Consider the following 18881-nt stretch of genomic DNA (forward strand, 5'->3'; position numbering starts at 1 on the left):
CATGCTCTGCATACTGAGCCAGTCAGGTGCTCCCAGCTTACTCTTTATTTTATGGGATTGTGTAATTTCTATTGGGCTATGTTCAAAGTCACCGACTCTCTCCTGTTAAGCACAACCGGTTTTTATTTTGCTTCTGGGAGTTTTTTTTCCCGGTAATTTCAGATACTGTATTTGGTTTTCTAGAATTCCCTCTTTGTTTCCTATGAGTTCTATGTTTATCTTTTACTGAGATTCCTATCTTTGCACTTATGGTAAGCCTATTTTCCTTTACATACTGAGGATGTGTGTAATCGCTACTGTAGCATACTTGAAGTCACTCCAGACACCTGTATCACTTTAAGGTTGGTGTCTGTTGATAGTTTCAGAGTAGACTACATGTTCTTGGTTCTCCATATACTCATTTTCATTGGGTGCTGGACATTGTTACGTCACAGAGGCTCTGGGCTCTGCTGGAGTCAAGCCACAGACGCTGTCTATTGGGAGCTCAAACCTCAGGCTAGGTCTTTTATCCAGAGCTGGTGTCTGTCCCACACAGGTGTGGCTCAGGGATCAGGCAGAACTCTGAGCAGAGTGCATGCACAGAATTCAGGCTCCCCCGAGCTGGCTTTCTCCTGTGTGGAATTCCCTACCCACTTTCTAGTGACTGTTGTTGTCCCAAACTCTGTCCTCTGTTCTTCAGGCCAAAGAGACTGTGAATTCCTACTGGAGATAAAGGCGCTCGAACAGAAGTGCCAACTTCGCTCTGGCTCAGCTTCAACGCTATATAACGGAAGCTCATCTGTGCCATTGACTTTTCTAAGTGTGGACTTCCCTCCGGAATCTGTCCTTGTTCGTTCTCCAGGGCCTTCAAGTCATTGCTTGCTTTCTTGTTTGTTTGTTGTTCTGTGTTCTGTCCAGAGCTCATAATGTTGTCTGTGAAAAGGTCAAGTCCTGTAGGCGCGATTCAGCCACACTGGAAACAGAACACTTACGTAGATAAAACATGACAGAAACAGTTAAGGACCCTTTGGTTCCTCTCCTCTCTGAGGAATCTGGCATGTCTCCTGCCCATTCACTTTTTTGCAAAGACATCTTCTACGTATATTGTTCAAAAAGTGTAACACTGGGGCGCCTGGCTGGTTCAGTGGGTGGAACATGCGACTCTTGATCTTGCGGTTGTGAGTTTGAGCCCCATGGCGGGTGTAAAGATTACTTAAAAATAAAATCTTCTTTAAAAAGTGTAATACTGTACAATTCATGAACTGCATGTAGGATGGGGACCTTTCGGAGCTTTACACAAGTGAGAACACACAGCATTTACCATTCTCTGGTTTTTTCCCTCCTCTCAATGTACTATTCAGAAATCTACCCACACTGGGACACACAGATCCACCTCGTTCATGTTTACTGTTCGGTCACGTGGATGCAGGTCTTTGATCTGCCGTTTCTTCTACTGACGGACGCTCAGGCTGCACCTAATCATTTGCTCTGACGAGAACACCGCGGTGATGCTCTTGCCCCGACCTCTTCGGTTCCCTGCCTGGACACATGGTTGCTGGATCGGCTTCACCTTCACCAGCTTGCTGAATTGCTCTCCGAAGTGACCGGACCAACGGGTACCTCCACCGGCGGTGGATTAAAGTGCCCGTTCCCAAAATTAGAACAGTGGTTATCTACGGGCAGGAAATTTTCAAATGATTTTCACCTCTTTCTACACTTCCTGTCACTGAGTTTCTTCTCCCTTCTGGGCAGCGGTTCTTACAACACAACAGCAGACCTTTTGTGATCAAACCAGCAGAACTTGCCCTTCCTCTCCTAACCTCTCCACGTCAGGGAAGACGCCACCCTCAGCTGCCCGTGTATCTCAAGAGGAGAAAGCTGGGAGGAGCCCGGACTCTCTCCTGTGTCCCCTCCTCGCACCTGCCTGTGTCCTGCACACATTGCTTTAGCCCTAAATATGCTTCTTGGTGCATTTCTTTGCTTACTGACTCCCCAACCATTCTGCAAGCCCCTTGAGGGCAGGAAGTGCATCCTCTCGTCTCTGTATCTGTGAGACGGGGGCTGCCTGGCCCAAAGCAGGTGCTCGAAAGCACACAGGGGACTGCAGAGTGGGTACCGCCTTCCACCCTGTACCAGCGAGAAAAGGCTCGAGGAACGTACCCCGCTCACCCGCCCACAGTGGCAGGGATGGAAGCCCCAGAGGCGGAGCCTTCTGACTTTGAACTCCCCGTGCAGGCCAGATGACTGGCCCAGGGTCACAGAGCTGTGACTCTCAGCTGGGGGCAGAAGTGAGGGTGCCCGGTCCTGGCTCCCCGCGGTGCGACGGCAGCCTGGCTTTCTCTGGGGCACGCCGGCCACTTGCTTTGCCACCGACTTTCATGTTCTGGACGGGATTCAATAATTCATTGTGGATATCAGCTACAAGTTCTGGGCAGCCTGCCTAATCTCCGGAGTCACTTAAAATCTTTGTCGTTCCTGCAAAAGTGAATGTTGGAACAATTTATTCCACACATCCTGTCAACAGAGACACCCTGGAGTCCTCATTTCCACATCACATTTCATGGTGTTACGCTGAAATGCGCCACACGTGCCTGCCACACATTAGCGCCGTAATCGCTCTCCTTTGCTTCGGAACTGATGGGGAAATGGTGCTTTGATACAAGGAAGGGTGACAAGGCCACGCGGTGCTGAACCTGGGATTCCGCAATTATCGCTCGCGAAAGGGAGATGGTTTTCAAAGCAGCCGTAGGAAAACGTCTCGGGGCCTCCTCTCAGAGTCAGGAAATTTGAGATCTACGTTTCAGTGCCGCGCGCGCCACACCGTAAACCCTTCTGCAGAACACACGGACTTGATTTAATGTCGTTGTTAATTCTGCTGTTCACAGCGGTGCGCTCTTAAGGGACCCATCATTTTTATTTCAGGTTGTGTTTTGTTTTGTTTTGTTTTTTTCCCCTTTCCCTGGCAACAGCTCTGAGGCTTTTCTGGGCTTGTGCTGAATTGTGGGAACACAGACCCCCTCCCCGGGGCAGGGGAGCAGACGGCGGGCAGCTTCCCCAGAGGCTGGGGCTGGGTCTCAGCTCTCTGTGCCTGGCTGGGGCAGGTCAGCGCAGGAGGGCTGGGTTTGAAAAAACAGAAAAAGGAAGAAGAGGAAGAAAAGAATAAGGCTTTGTGGCGGAACAGGAAAGGAAGGAAGCCCCGGTCACTTTGCAAGGGCACGAGGGGACCGCTCTGGCTTGGGTTAGCCAAGGGCACAGGAAGGAGCAGGATAGACAGAGCAGAGTTGGGGGCAGGGAGCAAACTGGAACCAGACCACACACAGCAGGGACCCGGTGGACGGACACACCTGCCCTTTGCTGGCCCATGACCCCGCATCGCCAGTCTGCTGTCCTCCAGCCTCCGACCACAAGTGACCTGACGCCACAGAGCCTTCCTCTCCCAGGGAAGACGTGTTCAGTGAGCAGGAGGGACCCCCTCGCAGCACCCTGTGACCCTGAGGCAACTCCTCTGGTCTGGAGACTTGAATGGGATCAGGGTCCTTATGAACTGGACGGATGGCCAGGATGCAGGGGCGTCGTGCTACAACCGTGACACAGGACGGATCCGTGTCAGCGAAGGCTCAGAGAAGGGAGCGGGACACTCTCTCACTCTTGGGTCCAACCGATCCTTGGGGGGCGTGTCTGCCGTCCATGGACAGGGGCCGGGAGATGGCCCCAAGGTCACACGTCCCCTTCTTCAAAGACAGAGAAGACGAGAGAGGAGCGGCAGAGCACACACCGGCAGGTCAGGGAGGGGAGCGAATACCGCGAGGGTGAGAAGAGGGAGCACCTGCCCGTTCCAAGCTCCGGGACGGAGCCCGGGGCAGTCCCGGGACTCACACGGGCACCGTGGGGGTCAGCACCGCGCCCCGGACCTGGACAGGCGGATGGGACAATCTGCAGTGGACGTTTGTTCTCTGCGCCCAGCAGCCCTCCCCTCCCCCGTGCAGCAAGAGCTTGGGGCGCGTAGCACAGTGTCTGATACGTCGCCAGCACTCGGTGAAGGGTGGCAGGAGGCCTGTCACATTCGGTCTGTGCCCCTGCACCCCCAAGCTCCTCTGTTGAGCCCTAAACCCCAGGGTGGCTCTAACGGAGGAGGCGGCCCTAGTGGAAGTAACTGAGGGTAAACGAGGCCATGAGAGCAGGCCTGGGTCCACGAGGGTCAGCATCCTTGTGAGAAGAGACTGCAGAGGGCCGGCTCTTCTCCAGCTCTCCCCGCCCTGACATGCACGGACACCGGGGGAAGGTGGCTGCAGGCAAGCCAGAAGAGGGCTCGCACCTGAACCTATCCGCACAGCACGCAGATCTCGGGCTTCTGGACTCCAGCCCGTAAGGAAGAAACGTCTGTTGTTGAAGCCCCCAGCCTGTGCTGTTGTCATGACGGCCCGCGCAGACTGACACACCGGGGGTGCCAGTCTGCCCTTACCCCAGCCCAGGTGGGGGCAGGGCACACGGCTCAGGCCCAGGCCAGTCAGGGTGGACCTGGCCACAGCCACGGTCAGGGTGGGCACGGGACCCGAGCCTGTCCAGTCAGGGTGAGTCTGGGGGCTCTGTGCTGGGAATGCGGAAGCACCTGCTCCGCCGTACCCAAGCTGGAAACGGGGGACTGCCTTTCCCTGCGTGGAGGGCTCAGCCCGCCGGAGACTGCAGGGCTGGGACATGACCGGGGCCTCTCAGCAGGCTGACCGCTCAACGGCCCCAAGTCTCTGCCCTCGCCATGGTCAACCTCTGCCAAACAAGTCCTCAGAGCCCTCCCATAGCGACCTCGGCCTCGGACATGACACCGGCTCTGGGCACCAGCCAAGGCTCAAAAGCCACACGCACCTGTGCTGCCGCCTCTGTCTGCCCAGGAGCGCGCCCCGCTCGGCCTAGTAAGGGAACGCGGCACCTGCCGGGGAGCTGTGTCCCCAGAGCTGACCTCCCGCCAGCCCGACACCCGCCGAACCATGCCAAAGGGCCAAGAGACAGAACCCCGGCTGTTTGCTGGAAGGTTTGCTAGAAGTTTAATGGCAAGTTCACAAAGCACAAGGAGCGTGAATGCACACACACACGCGCACACACACATACACACAGAACTTTGATGTGGCATTTCTCACCCTAGCGGAGCGTCCGGGCCACCGTCAGGGGCTGTGGAGGCACGGGGGGCAAGGTGGGGCCCCTAGAGGGTCTGGCACCGCCTCTGGTGAAGGGGTCGCCCCCTCACCTGCCTTGGGTGCTGGCGCTGAGCTCCCCACGGGCCTCGGGTGCCTCAGGGGTGCTGAAAACCTTCTCGTAGTACTCGATCAGCAGTTCAGTGAACAGGTTCAGAGGCACGAGGGCGCTCAGGGAGGATGCCCCCTGCGACGGCCAGATTAAATTCAGCCCAAAGACGCATGCCAGGTTGGAGCTGTTCATTCTGTTAAAAATGCACTCCCGGGACACCTGGAGGACACACACGAGACCAGGTGAATGACTGTGGTTCAGCCAGCTCCCTGCTCTGGGCCTCAGTTTCCCCGTCTGCAGAAGGAAGGGCTCAGGCTTGATGCTTGAGGGCCCCTCTGGCTCTGACCGTCTATGAGCTTCTTCTGGGATCGCCTCAGCACCTGTCTTGTCTTCTACTCCAAAGGACCGGGGAGGTCCCCTCGGGGCGGCGGGGGAGAGGGGGCTCCAGCATGGTGGGTGCAAAAGCACGCTGTTCGGTGTCACCCAGCCAGAGCACGTCTCCAATATCCACACTTTGGCCGGCGAGTCGGGCACAGTCAAGACTGACCAGCACGCGGGGGTCACTGGAGGACGGGGGCAGTGTGGGGGCAAGAGCTTGCCTTACAGCACTTACAACCCCAAAAAGCAGGATACATCATCCATCTTACAGATGAAACTGAGGCCCAGAAGGCGCAAGGGACTTGCTCAAAGTCATGTGGCCCGTAGATGGCCGGGGAGGGGGGGCATCAGAGGGTATAGCCTGATCTCTTCCTTGCCTCCAGGGTCCTGGGGGCGTCCGTGAATCAGAAGTAGGCCACACAGAGTCTCGGGGGTCACGGGAGAGCACAGATCTGGGGGGGTTGGGGAGAGCTGCACCCGCCCAAGCCCCGTGTCTGAGACACACGCAGCCCCGAGCCCCTGCAGGTGCCCCCCGGGGGCCAAGGCTATGCAGCGCGAAGCCCCAGGGGACATATTAATGCCAGTGGCATGGTGGAGGACAGAGAGATAAACCCATCTCTAGTTCATGAAAAATTAGAAAAAAAGATGATGATCACTTAGTTTTTGGTTTCTGAGAAACAAGGTCAAGTGACAGAGGAGGAGGACGAGAGGGCGCACCTTGTTAAAGCGATCTCTACGCCCAACACGGGGCTCAAACTCATGACCCCAAGATCAAGAGTGGCCTGCCCTACTGAATGAGCCAGACAAGAGTTCCCGAAGCTTATTTTTAAAACCAAGAGGTGGTTAAAAAAAAAAAAACCCAAAAACAAACCAAAACAAAACCCCCCAAAAACCAAGAGGTGGTGTTTGATGGACAACAGGTGACACTGGCCCTGCCCAGAGGTCCCCTCCCCTCCACTGGTCATCACATTCCCAGGCCACTTGCCAGGCAGCAGGGTTCCCGCACAAGCCCCAAAGACCCAGGGCAGGCCCCCGCTGTGGTGTCGCCATGTGGGTGGACAATGTGCCCCGCGGTTGAGAGCCCCACGGCCAAACCAGCCTCATTCATGCCTGCCCCGCACGTGGTCTACAAAGGGCCCGGAGGGATGAGTGTTCCAGGAAAGGTCAGATGACAAAGGATCGTGGGTCTGGAAGCAAAGGGAGCGGCCCGTTTGGATCTATTGAGGTTTTCCCTGCCGACCTCAGAGACCACTACTCCCTGCCCGAGGCGCGGGGATCCCAGCCCGGACCCCAAGCCGGGACAAGTGCTTCCCTCGCTGTTCATTTTCTCACCCTGTGCAGGGGGCTGAATGGCAGCCCCACCAGACAGATGTCTACCGGGAACCTGAGGATGTGACCGACCTCAGTTGGAAAAAGGGTCCCTGCAGAGGTAATCAAGGGTCTCAAAGTGCGATCATTCTGGATTACCCCGCTGGGCCCTACATGCGGTGACAAGCATTCTTGTAAGAGGAAGCAGGACATCTGTACAGAGACGGGACGAGGCTGTGTGGGGACAGGCAGGAGCGAGGCGGCCACAAGCCAAGGGACCTGTGAGCCACCAGGTGCTGGAAGGGGCAGGCAGGACCCTCGCCTCGAGCCCCCGCGGGAGCACGGCGCTGGCCACACCTGGATCCTGGCCTTCGGGCCTACAGGACCAAGACAACACGTTTCCATTGTCTGTAGCCGCCCAGTCATTGGCACCGCGTTTTGGAAGCCCCAGGACACGTGTGCACCCGGTGACTCGTTCCTCTCCCAGGAACGGCCCGCTCAGCCGGCTCACTGTGCATCGGGCTTGGTTTCCTGGCCTGGGGACCCTGCTCCTCTCTCCACAGACAGCCCGTGCGGGAGACGATATGGGAGCAGAGGACCTCAGTCAAGAAGTTCCCATCAGTAAGCGAGGGCAGCCAGGTCGGGGGGCGGCAGGGGCGGGCACAGAAGCGGAGCTGTTGCCTGGTCAGGCCTTGAGGTCCTGAGGGCCGGGGAGATCCCAGACCCTGCTCTGTGTGGGCACCGTGAGCAGGAGAGGCCGCCTGGGCCAGGCACAGAGCTTGGGCCTCCCCCCTCCCCTGCGGCCAGGGCCCCGCTTTGCCCACTCACCTCATGCAGGAAGCCCATGAGGTAGCTGAGGACAGCGCGGTTGTGTTCCGGAAGGCTCTGCAGGATCTGGCGGCAGCGGGTCACCCGCAGGCTGCTCTCCACACCTACAACGGGACGGGGCTCCTCCTGAGTCCTTCCCGAGGGGACAGCACGGACGCAGGGAGGAGGACAGCTCTGAGGACAGACTGTCCCGACGTCGGGCCTTTGACGCCTCACTGACGTCCGGGCCATGTGGCTGTTCCCCGCAGAGCCCCCCTTCCGAGAGCTCCAGTCCCCTCTTCACTCTGGAACTGCGGCTGTGACCTCCCAGAAAGTGCAGGAAGCTGAGTCACTCACATCCTACGCGGGAACGGTCCAGACCAGCGGTCCACAAACCACAGCCTACGGGCCGCGCGGCCCCGTTCGCCAGGACAGCTGGACTGACACAGAGTCACCCCTCCGTGTGTCCGTCCTCTGTGGGACTTCTGCGGGGCGGCGGAGCAGAGGACGGCAACGCGGATGGACCCACAGAGCCTGAAAGATGGTCTGGCCCTTCACAGAAAGTTCTCTGAGCCTGCCGCAGACAGACGTGACCTGTGACTCCCTGTGGTTCGGGGCCCTATGCCCTCCGGGTCTGGGTGAGGCTGTCCCAGACTCAGAACCCCCACTTTCCTCGGAACGAAATCTTCCACTGGGCTCCGTAAGCTACGAGTCAAAGCGGATCCACAGTGACTCCGCGGGCGCCCGGCGTGCTCTGCAGCAGACACGCGTGTGCACGTCCCGCTCCACCAACACACCCACCTCCTCCGGCCAAGCCCTGGGCAGGGCCACCGTGACACCCTGTGCCTTCCAAACACAGCCACTGCAGAAAGGCGGGGACTTCCCTGCCCGTGAATGTTCCTGTCGGCCTCTTAATAAAAGCTCTTCTTTCGTGAACTCAAGCCCTCGTGGGTAATGTCAACGGACAGAGTTCCCGTGAAGTTAATATTCCCAAGAAACCAACGAGCTTGGAGGCTGCCCTCTTGGTGCCTGGACCCCAGCTTCCTAGCCTCAGTGTCATCTTTCTACGAATTACTGTCCCAGAGTGGGTCCTGATACCAGGTCCACCTCCAGCTCTCATGATGGTCCCTTCGAGAAAGAGCGCTGGGGGCTGAGCAGGAAGGGCCGCCCGCGGACTGTCACAAAGCACTTTTTGTGGGCCATGAGCCGTGCCACGTGTTTTACGCACATTTAATCCTCAAAGCGGCCCCCTGTTCTACACCAATGAGAAAAGTGACCTCAGAGAGGTTAAGTAACATGCCCAGGGTCACGGAGCTAACACGTGTGGACGCCCAGACTTGGAGCCAGATCTGTCCGGCTCTGAGCCAGTCCTCTTAACCTCGCTGCAGACCAGACAGCTGTCCCGGCTATAATTTCCCTGTGCCCTGGACACCGCAGGCCACCCAGAAAGCCCATTCCTCCCAAGTGCACCCCAGAAAGCCTTGTTTTCGTATCACTGCAAGGAGAGACCGATCCCATCCGAGTAGGGCTTCTAGATGAAACAGAGCACACCCAGCAAACTTTGAATTTCAGATAAACATCAACTCTTACTTACACTAAAAAAGCAATCATTGTTGACTGGAAATTCAAATTGAGGTGAGCATCCTGTATTTTTTTTATTGCTAAATCCGGCTGGGAGGGGCCTCCCCTTTCATTACAGAGCCTCTGCTCTGTTGATTTTGGGGCTGGGGTGGTTTTTTTACACTCTGAGCTTGTGTTATTTCCATCATAATTGTTAAAAATTCTCAGCGTCTGCCCCCGCCCTGGCCCACACCCTGGTGCAAAAAGGCCAGAGAGCGTCAGTCCCCCGGCCAAGCCCTCCCTCTGCCCTCCTCCTGCCGGCGCCCCCTCTGCTCTCCTTCTGGGAAACACTGACGCCCACCTTGAGACACGCTGCCTCTGTGGGGTTCTGCCCCCGCCTTGGGTCGATGACATGCCTGTCCCTGCAGCTAGCCTGGCCGTGGTGGCCTGGCCTGGCCGTTGACACTGTGGCCCACCGTGCCAGATGGCGAGCAACCCCTACCCCCCCAGACTGGCCCTTGGTGGGCGCCCCCAGGACAGGCACCTACTGGTGATCCCGAGAATCTGCTCATAGGCCCTGAAGGTCAGCAGCGGTTGGGGCAGCTCTCGCAGGAAGGTCTTCAGGATCACGGCGGGGACGTGGATGTCGCCATAGTCATCAAAGTTCACCGGCTTCCCTGGACAGAAAACGTCATATGTGAGTCCTGACGGGGCTGGGGATCCGGCTTCACGGAGGGGCTCAGATGCAAATGGCTTTAAAACTCCTGTGGGGGGGGGGGCGCCTGGGTGGCTCAGTGGGTTAAAGCCTCTGAGTCATGATCTCGGGGTCCTGGGATCGAGCCCCGCATCTGGCTCTCTGCTCGGCGGGGAGCCTGCTTCCCTTCCTCTCTCTCTGCCTGCTTCTCTGCCTACTTGTGATCTCTGTCAAATAAATAAATAAAATCTTAAAAAAAATAAAAATAAAAATAAATAAATAAAACTTCTGTGGGGAAGAGCTTTCCTGAAGCTGTACGTCCTGGGCGTGCCCCTGTCATCTGTGGGCTGGGACCGCTGCAGCCCACCCTCCTCTGCTCTCCAGAGGCCTGGGCTATTCTGGGGCTGAGGTGGGGTGGGGCAGCTGCTCTACCCTGGGATTTGGGACTCTGCGGCCTTGCAGGGCGGTGCAGGCCGATGGGGGTGGTGCTCAGCGCAAGGCGCCGGACTCACCTTGATTGTAGAGCCGCTGAATCTCACGGATGGTGTGGACGCTGGCTGATCTCCGAAACAGGCCCTCAGTGTGGAGTCCTATAGAAGGAAGACCTCCAGGCATCTCACATGTCGCAGCACATCAGGTTTCTGGAACATTCCATGACTTCTGTCCACACATCACCCTCCTGTGGCTGGCAGGGCATGCTCTCCAGCCGGGTTCATTCCCTCCCACCCCCACCGTCCACCAGCCCCACCTTTATTCCTCAAGTTTCTTTACTCCCCAACCCCAACTGACGGTCTACTTCTGCCGCCCCCAGGAAGGGAGACTCGTCAGACAGTCCTGGGGTCCAGCCCAACTGTGTTCATCCAGCTGTGTAACCTCAGAGAAAGCACATGTCCTCTCTGAGCTCGGCCGCCCTGTCTACAGGGTAAGGCCACGAGCCCGGTGTCTGAGGGCCACAGAGAGGATCCACGGGATGAGGCCCGAGTCCAGAAGGCTCCACAGGTGCTGCCTCCCCATGTTCCCACTGCTGTGTCTACACGGCTGACCCATCTGGAATGGTAGCCACTGGCTGCCCAGGGTGATGTTAATTTACATTTAAGTCGTAAAAATGAAATAAAATTAAAAATCCAGTGGCCCAGCATAGGAGGCACCTAGGAAGTGCTCGATCGGGCTATTGGCACCAGCAGCCAGAGGCTACCATGTGGGACGGCGAACACAGAACGCGGCCAAGTCTTACGGGATCACCCTGGGCTCCCCTCCCAGTCTCTTCACCGTTCTGAAGCCGAGAGCGCTCGTCAGCATTCTGTGTCCGATTCCGATCAGTCCACACGGAGCCCTTCCCCGTCCTCGCGGGTTAGCTTCCCATGGGCACCACGGACCTGCACAGTCCAGCCTCTCCTGCCCCACTGCCTGCTCCGCACCCCCACTCCAGCCTCCAGTCTGCCGCAGCTCCTTACTACTCCTGGCCTTTGCATGTGCCGTTCCCTCTGTGTGAGTGGCTGGTGCCTCTCTTTTTCTTATGAGAGGCCGCAGGAGGGAGAGCTCTGAGCTGGCTTCCAATTCCGGGACCCTGCGGTGCAGACACTTTCTTCCTGGTACTCATTCAAACACTAGTCTACGTGCTCCAGGGAAGGGACTCTGCAGATAGAATTCAGGACCAAGGCAGCTGACCCTAAAATGGAGATTATCTGGGGCACCTGGGTGGCTCAGTGGGTTAAGCCTCTGCCTTCAGCTCCAGTCATGATCTCAGGGTCCTGGGATCGAGCCCCGCATCGGGCTCTCTGCTCAGCGGGGAGCCTGCTTCCCCCTCTCCCTCTCTGCCTGCCTCTCTGCCCACGTGTGATCTCTGTCAAATAAATAAATAAAATTTTTTTAAAAAATGGAGATTATCTTGGGTGGACCTGACCTAATCAGGCAAACTTTTAAAAAGGGACCAGATTTTTCCTGGCAACAGAGTGCTGGAGCATGGAAGCTGGGATCTGACAGGTGGGACAGTCTGTTGGTGGAGGGGGGAGGGCACACGGGAAGGGGAAAGTGTGCAGCCTCTACAAGAAAATGAGGCTGACAGCGCCGAGGAAATGGGCTTGTCTGCATGAACTGAATTGGGCTCACAGCCTAACGAGTGTGGAGGTGGATTCTTCCCCAGGGCCTCCAGGAAGGAACGCAACCTGGCCAACGCCTCGAGTTTCGCCCTGTGAGGCCCCAAGCAGACTGGCCCCCGAGCGCCCTGACTTCTGACCTACGGAAACTTCAAGAATAAATTCATGCCGTCTGAAGCCACTAAGCTTGTGGTCACTTGTCAGGCAGCAGAGGAAGCTGGTCCAGTGACCCTTGGCCCAAGTGTCCGAACTCAGGTCTCCTGATGCCCAGGACAGCTCAACCCCGCCCGTGTGAGCACCTGGTCATCGCGGGTATAGCGTTAACGGAGGAAAACGTCGCAGAGTCTCTCGGTTCCCGCCATGAGCCCCCAGAACAGGGGCTGGGTGTTGCGGTTACCATGGCAACCGCGGCGCCTCCGTCCAGGGCCTCCGTCCAGGCTAGAGACAGGGAGGCGCCCGACGAGCGCAAGCTTGGTCATGTACTCGTTCGGCAAACACATACGGAGTTCCCACTCTGGGCTGGGTTTCTCGTTCGATTTCGTACTAAAGGAACTGATAGGTTCGAACCAAGGAAACGCCCTCTCACGGTTTCTGACTCAAGTGGTCGTGAAACACCGTCTTCTGTTTCCTGAAAGACGGAGCAGACGGGAAGTGCCGCCAATGACTTCTCGCCAAAGTGGAGACCGTTCAAAGGACCACCGCGGCGTCCTCCAGCCCCAGAGGGATCACGCAGCCCTGAGCACGCCCGGTCACGGAGCACCGGGGAACCAGCAGTGGCCCCCACATCTGGTCTGATGCAGCCTGCACCCCCCACCCCCAGCAGCACCGGCACCTGCGGGTCCAGCCCCTGCCGGCAGTCTGTCCCACCCACAGAACCACTCTGACCGAAGGCACCCGCCCCACTGGGGAAGGCACCTGCAAAAAAGCTATCTGTCACGTCATAGTTTATGGGGGGCTCTACGGGTATTGTGTCATTTAGGCCCCACGGCCACTCCGTGCTTCAGGTACTGTTACCAACCGCATTGGGCAGATGAGGAGTCAGAGGCCCAGAGAAGGCAAGTAACTGCCCGAGGTCACACAGCCAGTCCACAGTGGAGCCGGGACTCAGACGCGGCCAGTCCACGTGCCTGAGCCCAGCCCGTCCAGCTCAGCCTCCCGGCGTGGCTTCCAGCCCCTCCAATTCCCTGGTCTGCAGGGTGCGCAGGACAGGAGTTGGGCCCCCCCGGGAGGTCCTTGCACCCAGAGGTCCTTGCGCCCCGGGCGGAAGCCAGCTCTCACTCACCTTTCTCTCTCAGGTACGTCACCGTGAACCTCAGCACAGGAGGGATGAGCGCCCCTTGATTTTTGTCCTTGAGGCTGAGTGGAAAGAAGAGGAAGTAAGTGTTTCCTGGGCCTGACAGGAGACTCTGGTCCTCTTCACGCCACCATGAAAATATAGGACCGAGGAACCATGCAGGGGGATATGCGGCCTCGGTGCTCAGAGAGTCAGTGTTCCGGGGCCAAGAGAGAGGCAGGGCTAGTAAAAAGGATAATGCGGCAGCCGAGGGCTCCACCGAGAGGATGCCCGTGACACAGGGGAGACCTGGGGGCTGGGGGAGCTTCCCATGGGGCAACTTCTGAGTAGGCTGTGAGGGATGGGGAGGAGCCCGTGGGGGGCCAAACAGGGAGGGGCATTGCAGGCAGAGGGGAGTGCACAGGGCGGGCCCGGAGGCATGGGATTCGGCCGTGAGGGCAGACCCAGGAGACCCAGACCAGATGCCGACCCATCAAACAGCACATCTGACAATACCCAGCCTCTTACTGCGCTCGTCTGATAGAGATTTGCTACACAAGGCAACTTGAAAACACAGGTAGAAACATAAAAGAATGGCCCTCCCAGACAGACAGACAGACACACGGACACACTCCACCCCAGGTGGTAGAGTTAGCATCTGAGGCCAGAGCCGCCCGCACCGAGCATTCCACTGCCCCATTTCCTCCTGTGTAGAATGTTTTTCTCTCTCCTCATCTGCCGGATGTTCTCGCCCGGAAGGCAGCACCCGTGGGAGACCGTGTCGGACAGACGGAAAAGGGCCCCGAGGTCAGACACGCCGGCTGGAGTCCTGCTCCGGCACATTTTGGCTGAGAAGAGCAGGGGCGTTGTTCCTCTTAGAGAACATGTTGTCCAAAGGCCAGTTAGGTTCGTTTGGCTGACTGCGGTGTTCGCGTCTTCTAGACTATTGGTTTTCTACCTATCGATGGTTCAGAGAAGGGCACGGATGTCTCCGCGTGGAACCATGTCTGCTTCTTTCTTGGCTCTACCAGGTTTTCCTTCGTGTATTTAAAAACTCAGTTCCTAGCCCATGCATTTTTAAAATGATGTCTTCTTTATTATTATGAAATGTCCCTCTTTGTCCCTGGGCTTATTTCTTGTTCTGAAACCCACTTTGCCTGATATTAATACACTTACTCCAACTTTCTTTAGGTTGGTGGTTGCACGGCTTAAGTTTTCCATCCTTTTACCTTCTAAAAAATAAAGTTTATTTAAGGGCACCCGTGTGGCTCAGTTGGTTAAGTGTCTGCCTTCAGCTTAGGTCATGATCCCGGGGTCCTGGGATCGAGCCCCACATCGGGCTCGCTGCTGAGCGGGGAGGCCGCTTCTCCCTCTCCCACTCCCCCCTGCCAATGTTCCCTCTCTTGCTCTGTCGCTCTGTCAAATACATAAATAAAATCTTTTTAAAAATATGGCACCAACAGCATCCACAGGCCTCCAAGTGCCCCGCGCTCCGTGGGCAGCTGGTTTTCCAGTGTCTCTTTGCCGAAGCTCCCGGATGACAGCCGCTGCCTTTGTGAGTCCTGTCGTCATAGAAACGTGGGTGGACACCCCCCACCCCTGTCCAAGACTTGGCTTCCTGTATCCCTCTGGAGTAGAGTCCGGGCGGCCCCCTCTGCGTGCCGGGGAGGGAGGAACACGGTGGACGGGATGAGTGGCTGCCTTTGGGAGCCAGACAGAGCTCCAGCCCTGCCCTGAGGAGGTGGGTGGCCCTAGGCCAATCTCTCAGCCTCCCCAGCCTCCGTTTCCCCAGATGGAAAGCAGAGGTGCTGGCACCATCCCCCGCCCCGGGAGCAGCAGCCAATGCTGAGGGACGTGGAAGGCTCAGTTACGCTCTGAGTCAAGTGTACTAACAATTCCAATCACTGGAATGCCAGGGCTGAGTGGCCTCCCAGGCCGGATACGGGCGGACACTTTCAGGGGAAGACACGGGCTCGGGTCGCTGCAGGGACCGGCCCAAGGTCTCCCAACTTGACAGCCTGGGTCTGTTCATTCCAAAGTCCGTGCTAGTTAACATTTCGGGGAGGGGTCCCCCCCCGAGACCTGTAAAATAGGCCGGATGGACACTGATGAGCTGCCCAAAGCACCCCTTGCCTACAGCTTAGCCCATATTTCCTCTTTCAAAAGCGGGCTGTCAGGGCAGGGAGGGGCCCGAGGTCCCGGAAGTGGAGGGGGCCGGTCACAGTCGTGGGGCCCCCCAGCCTAGCAGTGCCTCCTCGCCCGGGCATTCAGGGTGCACAGACTCTAGCCGGGCGTCTCGTGGTGAGCAGCAGGGAGGTCCCGGCGCTCCGTTATTACTCTCGACGGCACAGAAACCCCCACTGAGGATTTCTCCTCCATCCCCGTCCCCGGCTGCGGGCTCGGAGCGGGGCCTGCTCAGCCCACGGAGTCAGGGCGGAGAAAGACCTCTGCCCAAGGGGTTCCGGATAAAAGGTGCTTCCTGGCCGGGTGAGGGGGGAGTGCCCAGGACAGCAGCAAATCCTGTCCCACCATGACCCGCCCTGTGCATCCCCAGGTGTGCAGGCCGCGGCCAGTCTCCGCAAGGGGGCACGGAACATTAAACCCACACCCTGAACTCAAGTTCCGAGGCACACGCCAGGCGCAGGGGCTCTCGGGGGCAGAGCGCTGTTCGGGGCCCGCAGCCCAGGGGGCACCGGGGATTCTCGCGCATAATTCTTGCATGTAGCCCCTCCCCTTGGGGGGACACGCCTAGAGTTATTCAGAGCATGTTTCTTCTCTGGGTTTGCATGCAAGGAACGCAGAAAGGAAGAGAGCCTGTAGCATTTTAGAAATAGCATGAACAGGGCAGAGTGGCTGGCCTTGCTGGGACCCGGGCTTTCCCATCCGTCCAAGACGGTTCTTCACCTCTCGTGCCCCTCCTAGTTCCGAAAGCAGGTCGGTGGCTGCAGCTCAGCTCACGTCGCTGTCCTGGGGAGGTCTCAGCCGCAGAGGGGGCCGGGAGGTTCCGGGCACCGGCAGAACTGGGGAATGCAGGTGGAACCAGGAACCACAGCGTGCGGAGGACCAATGTGCACGAGCACGCCCACCCACTGCCGGGACTGCTGGCTTCGTCACTGGGCCGCATTGGGACAGAAGACAAAGCAGACTCGGAGAGGGAAATTACATTATCTGAAGCCAGAGAGCTGAGGGTTCAAATCAAAATTTGCTTCCCGAGCCCAGTACCCAGAAAGACCATAGCCGCCTCACACTGTGGGCTGGGGGTCTGGTGGGGTTAACCCACCTCGGCACGGCTGGCCCCTTTGGGAGGTGAAGGAAGAACTGGAAAGTTTGCCCCCAAGACTCTAGAGGGGTGGTGTTTCTAGCAAGTCAGGCCGACCCACGTGACTGAGAACCAGAGCCTGAGCATGCCTGTTCCCCTCCGCACAGGCCATTCCCAAAGAGTGGCAACTTCTGTTCTCCGGACAGCCTGCGGCGCAGGAGACCAAAGACAAGCGAACCCATGCATGCAGCAAAAGAGAAGGGAAAGCCAGACGCCCGTCACCTTTCCTCGTGAAAGCAGGCCCTGGCTTAGCCCAAACCTTCCAAAACCTGCTTTCAGGGCACCGTTGAATCTGTCGCCCCCAGATTCCGCTCCTGCAGATACGAGAGGAGGCGGAGAGGTGGGGGCAGGGGGAGCACCCCCCCTTCTCCAATGAGTCTGAAAATTCCACGACCCCCGTGAAGGAAAGATTCGCTCTGATCCGACACAAACTTCTGCAAAAAAACAGAAGAGCCATGAAGCTAAGTCAAAGACACCACAATGGAAGGTGGCCGCAGGCCCGTGTTTCTGAGGAATACAGGCACCGAGTCACCCACAAAATACCAGCAAAGCAATCGAGCTACATGTGAAAAGATCTACCACAAACATCGTGGTTTGCTCCTAGAATACACGGTTGGTTCAATACAAAAATCAACAAAGGACAAAAGCAGGGGCGCCTGGGTGGCTCCGTGGGTTGGGCCTCTGCCTTCGGCTCAGGTCATGATCTCAGGGTCCTGGGATCGAACCCCACATCAGGCTCTCTGCTCAGCGGGGAGCCTGCTTCCCCCCTTCCCCTGCCTACTGCTCTGCCTACTTGTGATCTCTGTCCGTCAAATAAATACATAAAATCTTTTAAAAACAAAAACAAAGGACAAAAGCTAAGTGATCTCAATAAAGGCAAAAAAGGCATACGACGCAATCTCACATCTCTTCTTGGAAAAAAGAAAAATAAGACCAGACCCCTCGGCAAGCTGGGGACGGAAGGGCTTCTCCAACGGCAGAGGGTGTCTATGAAAACCCTCAGCTAAGGTCACATTGAATGGGGAAAGATCATCGCCACTTCCCAGTAAGAACAGGAAAAGACAAGGATGTGCGTGCTCTATCCAGTGCGGGGTCTGGTCAGTGCGATCGGGCAAGCAGAGGAAATAAAAGGCATCTGGAATGGGCAGGAAGAAGTAGAACTATCTCTCTTTGCGGATGACGTGATCTCGCATGTAGAAAATACTCAGAAAACTCACAGAACATCTATTAGAACAAATAACTGATATTGGGCAGCAGGATAGAAGGTCAGTGTACGAAAACCAACTACATCTATTCGCTAGCAGTGAACAATCCATAAAAAGGGAACGCAAAAAATTTCATTTATAACCACATCGCAAAGATTTAACAAAAACAGGTGCAAAATACAGAGACAGGGAGCCATAAAACCTCACTGAAAGAAAAGGAAAAGATCCACCTGCGAGGAAAGACTTCTCGTGGCCCACCTACTGGAAAGTGTGGTTTGGGGAAGACGGCCGTGCTCCCCGAAGGGATTCGCAGAGACAGCGCGATCTTCACTGAAATCCCGGCTGCCTTTTTACGAAATTGACAAGCTGATTCTGAAGTTAATATGGAAACGCAAGAGACCCCAAAGAGCCAAAACCATGTCGAAAAAGAAGAACAAAGTCGGGAGACTCACATTCCCAACTTCAGAACTTAGTACCAAGTGACAGTACTAAAGACAGTGTGGAACCAACATGGGCCGATGGACAAGAATCAAGCGTCCAGAGATAAACCCTCACGCTCATGGGCAATCGGTTTTTGACAAGGGAGCCAAGGCAATTCGGTAGCAGAGAGAACGGTCATTTCAACAAATGGTCCTAAGTCTGTGTGGAGTCATCAGGGAAGGCTTCCTGGAGGAGGGGAAGATGAAGGAGAAATGGGAGCCGGCAAGCCAGGCAGCGGGGACTGGTGCACACGGTCTGCACACCTTGTTGTGAAGCTCCCCCGGACCTGGAGGTAAGGAGAATATGGTTTTAGCTCCACTTACGGGGAAAGAAACTGGGGTGAGTTACATCACCGGCTTGACTTCCCCAAGCTGGGACATGCATCCCCTCCCTTACCCAAAGGAGGCCCTCATTTACCTGCCCTCTTCCCCCTACCCCACAGCTGCCCAGAGGGAGCTGTATGGAATGCACACGTGCCTTTCTCCCTCTTCGGGGATGGCGAGGAGCAAAGCTAGCTTGACTCTCTGTCTCCCCCTTAATATAT

General features: G+C 57.0%; 1 protein-coding gene across 1 annotated transcript in view; it reads right to left on the minus strand.

Moving 5' to 3' along the window:
• Positions 1 to 4996: 4996 nt before the first annotated feature.
• LOC308346967 (rho GTPase-activating protein 8-like) overlaps positions 4997 to 18881 on the minus strand; it is a gene marked incomplete at its 5' end in the record, with an annotated part of 40276 nt that continues 26391 nt past the window's right edge. The window contains 5 exons of the mRNA XM_080810125.1: positions 4997 to 5436; positions 7732 to 7835; positions 9819 to 9947; positions 10477 to 10554; positions 13343 to 13416. Coding sequence (XP_080666251.1) covers positions 5215 to 5436; positions 7732 to 7835; positions 9819 to 9947; positions 10477 to 10554; positions 13343 to 13416 — 607 coding nt within the window. The 3' untranslated portion in view covers positions 4997 to 5214. The remainder of the gene's footprint in view (positions 5437 to 7731; positions 7836 to 9818; positions 9948 to 10476; positions 10555 to 13342; positions 13417 to 18881) is intronic.

This window comes from Martes martes (assembly GCF_963455335.1).
Source record: "Martes martes genome assembly, chromosome: 8".
Lineage (NCBI taxonomy): Eukaryota > Metazoa > Chordata > Mammalia > Carnivora > Mustelidae > Martes > Martes martes.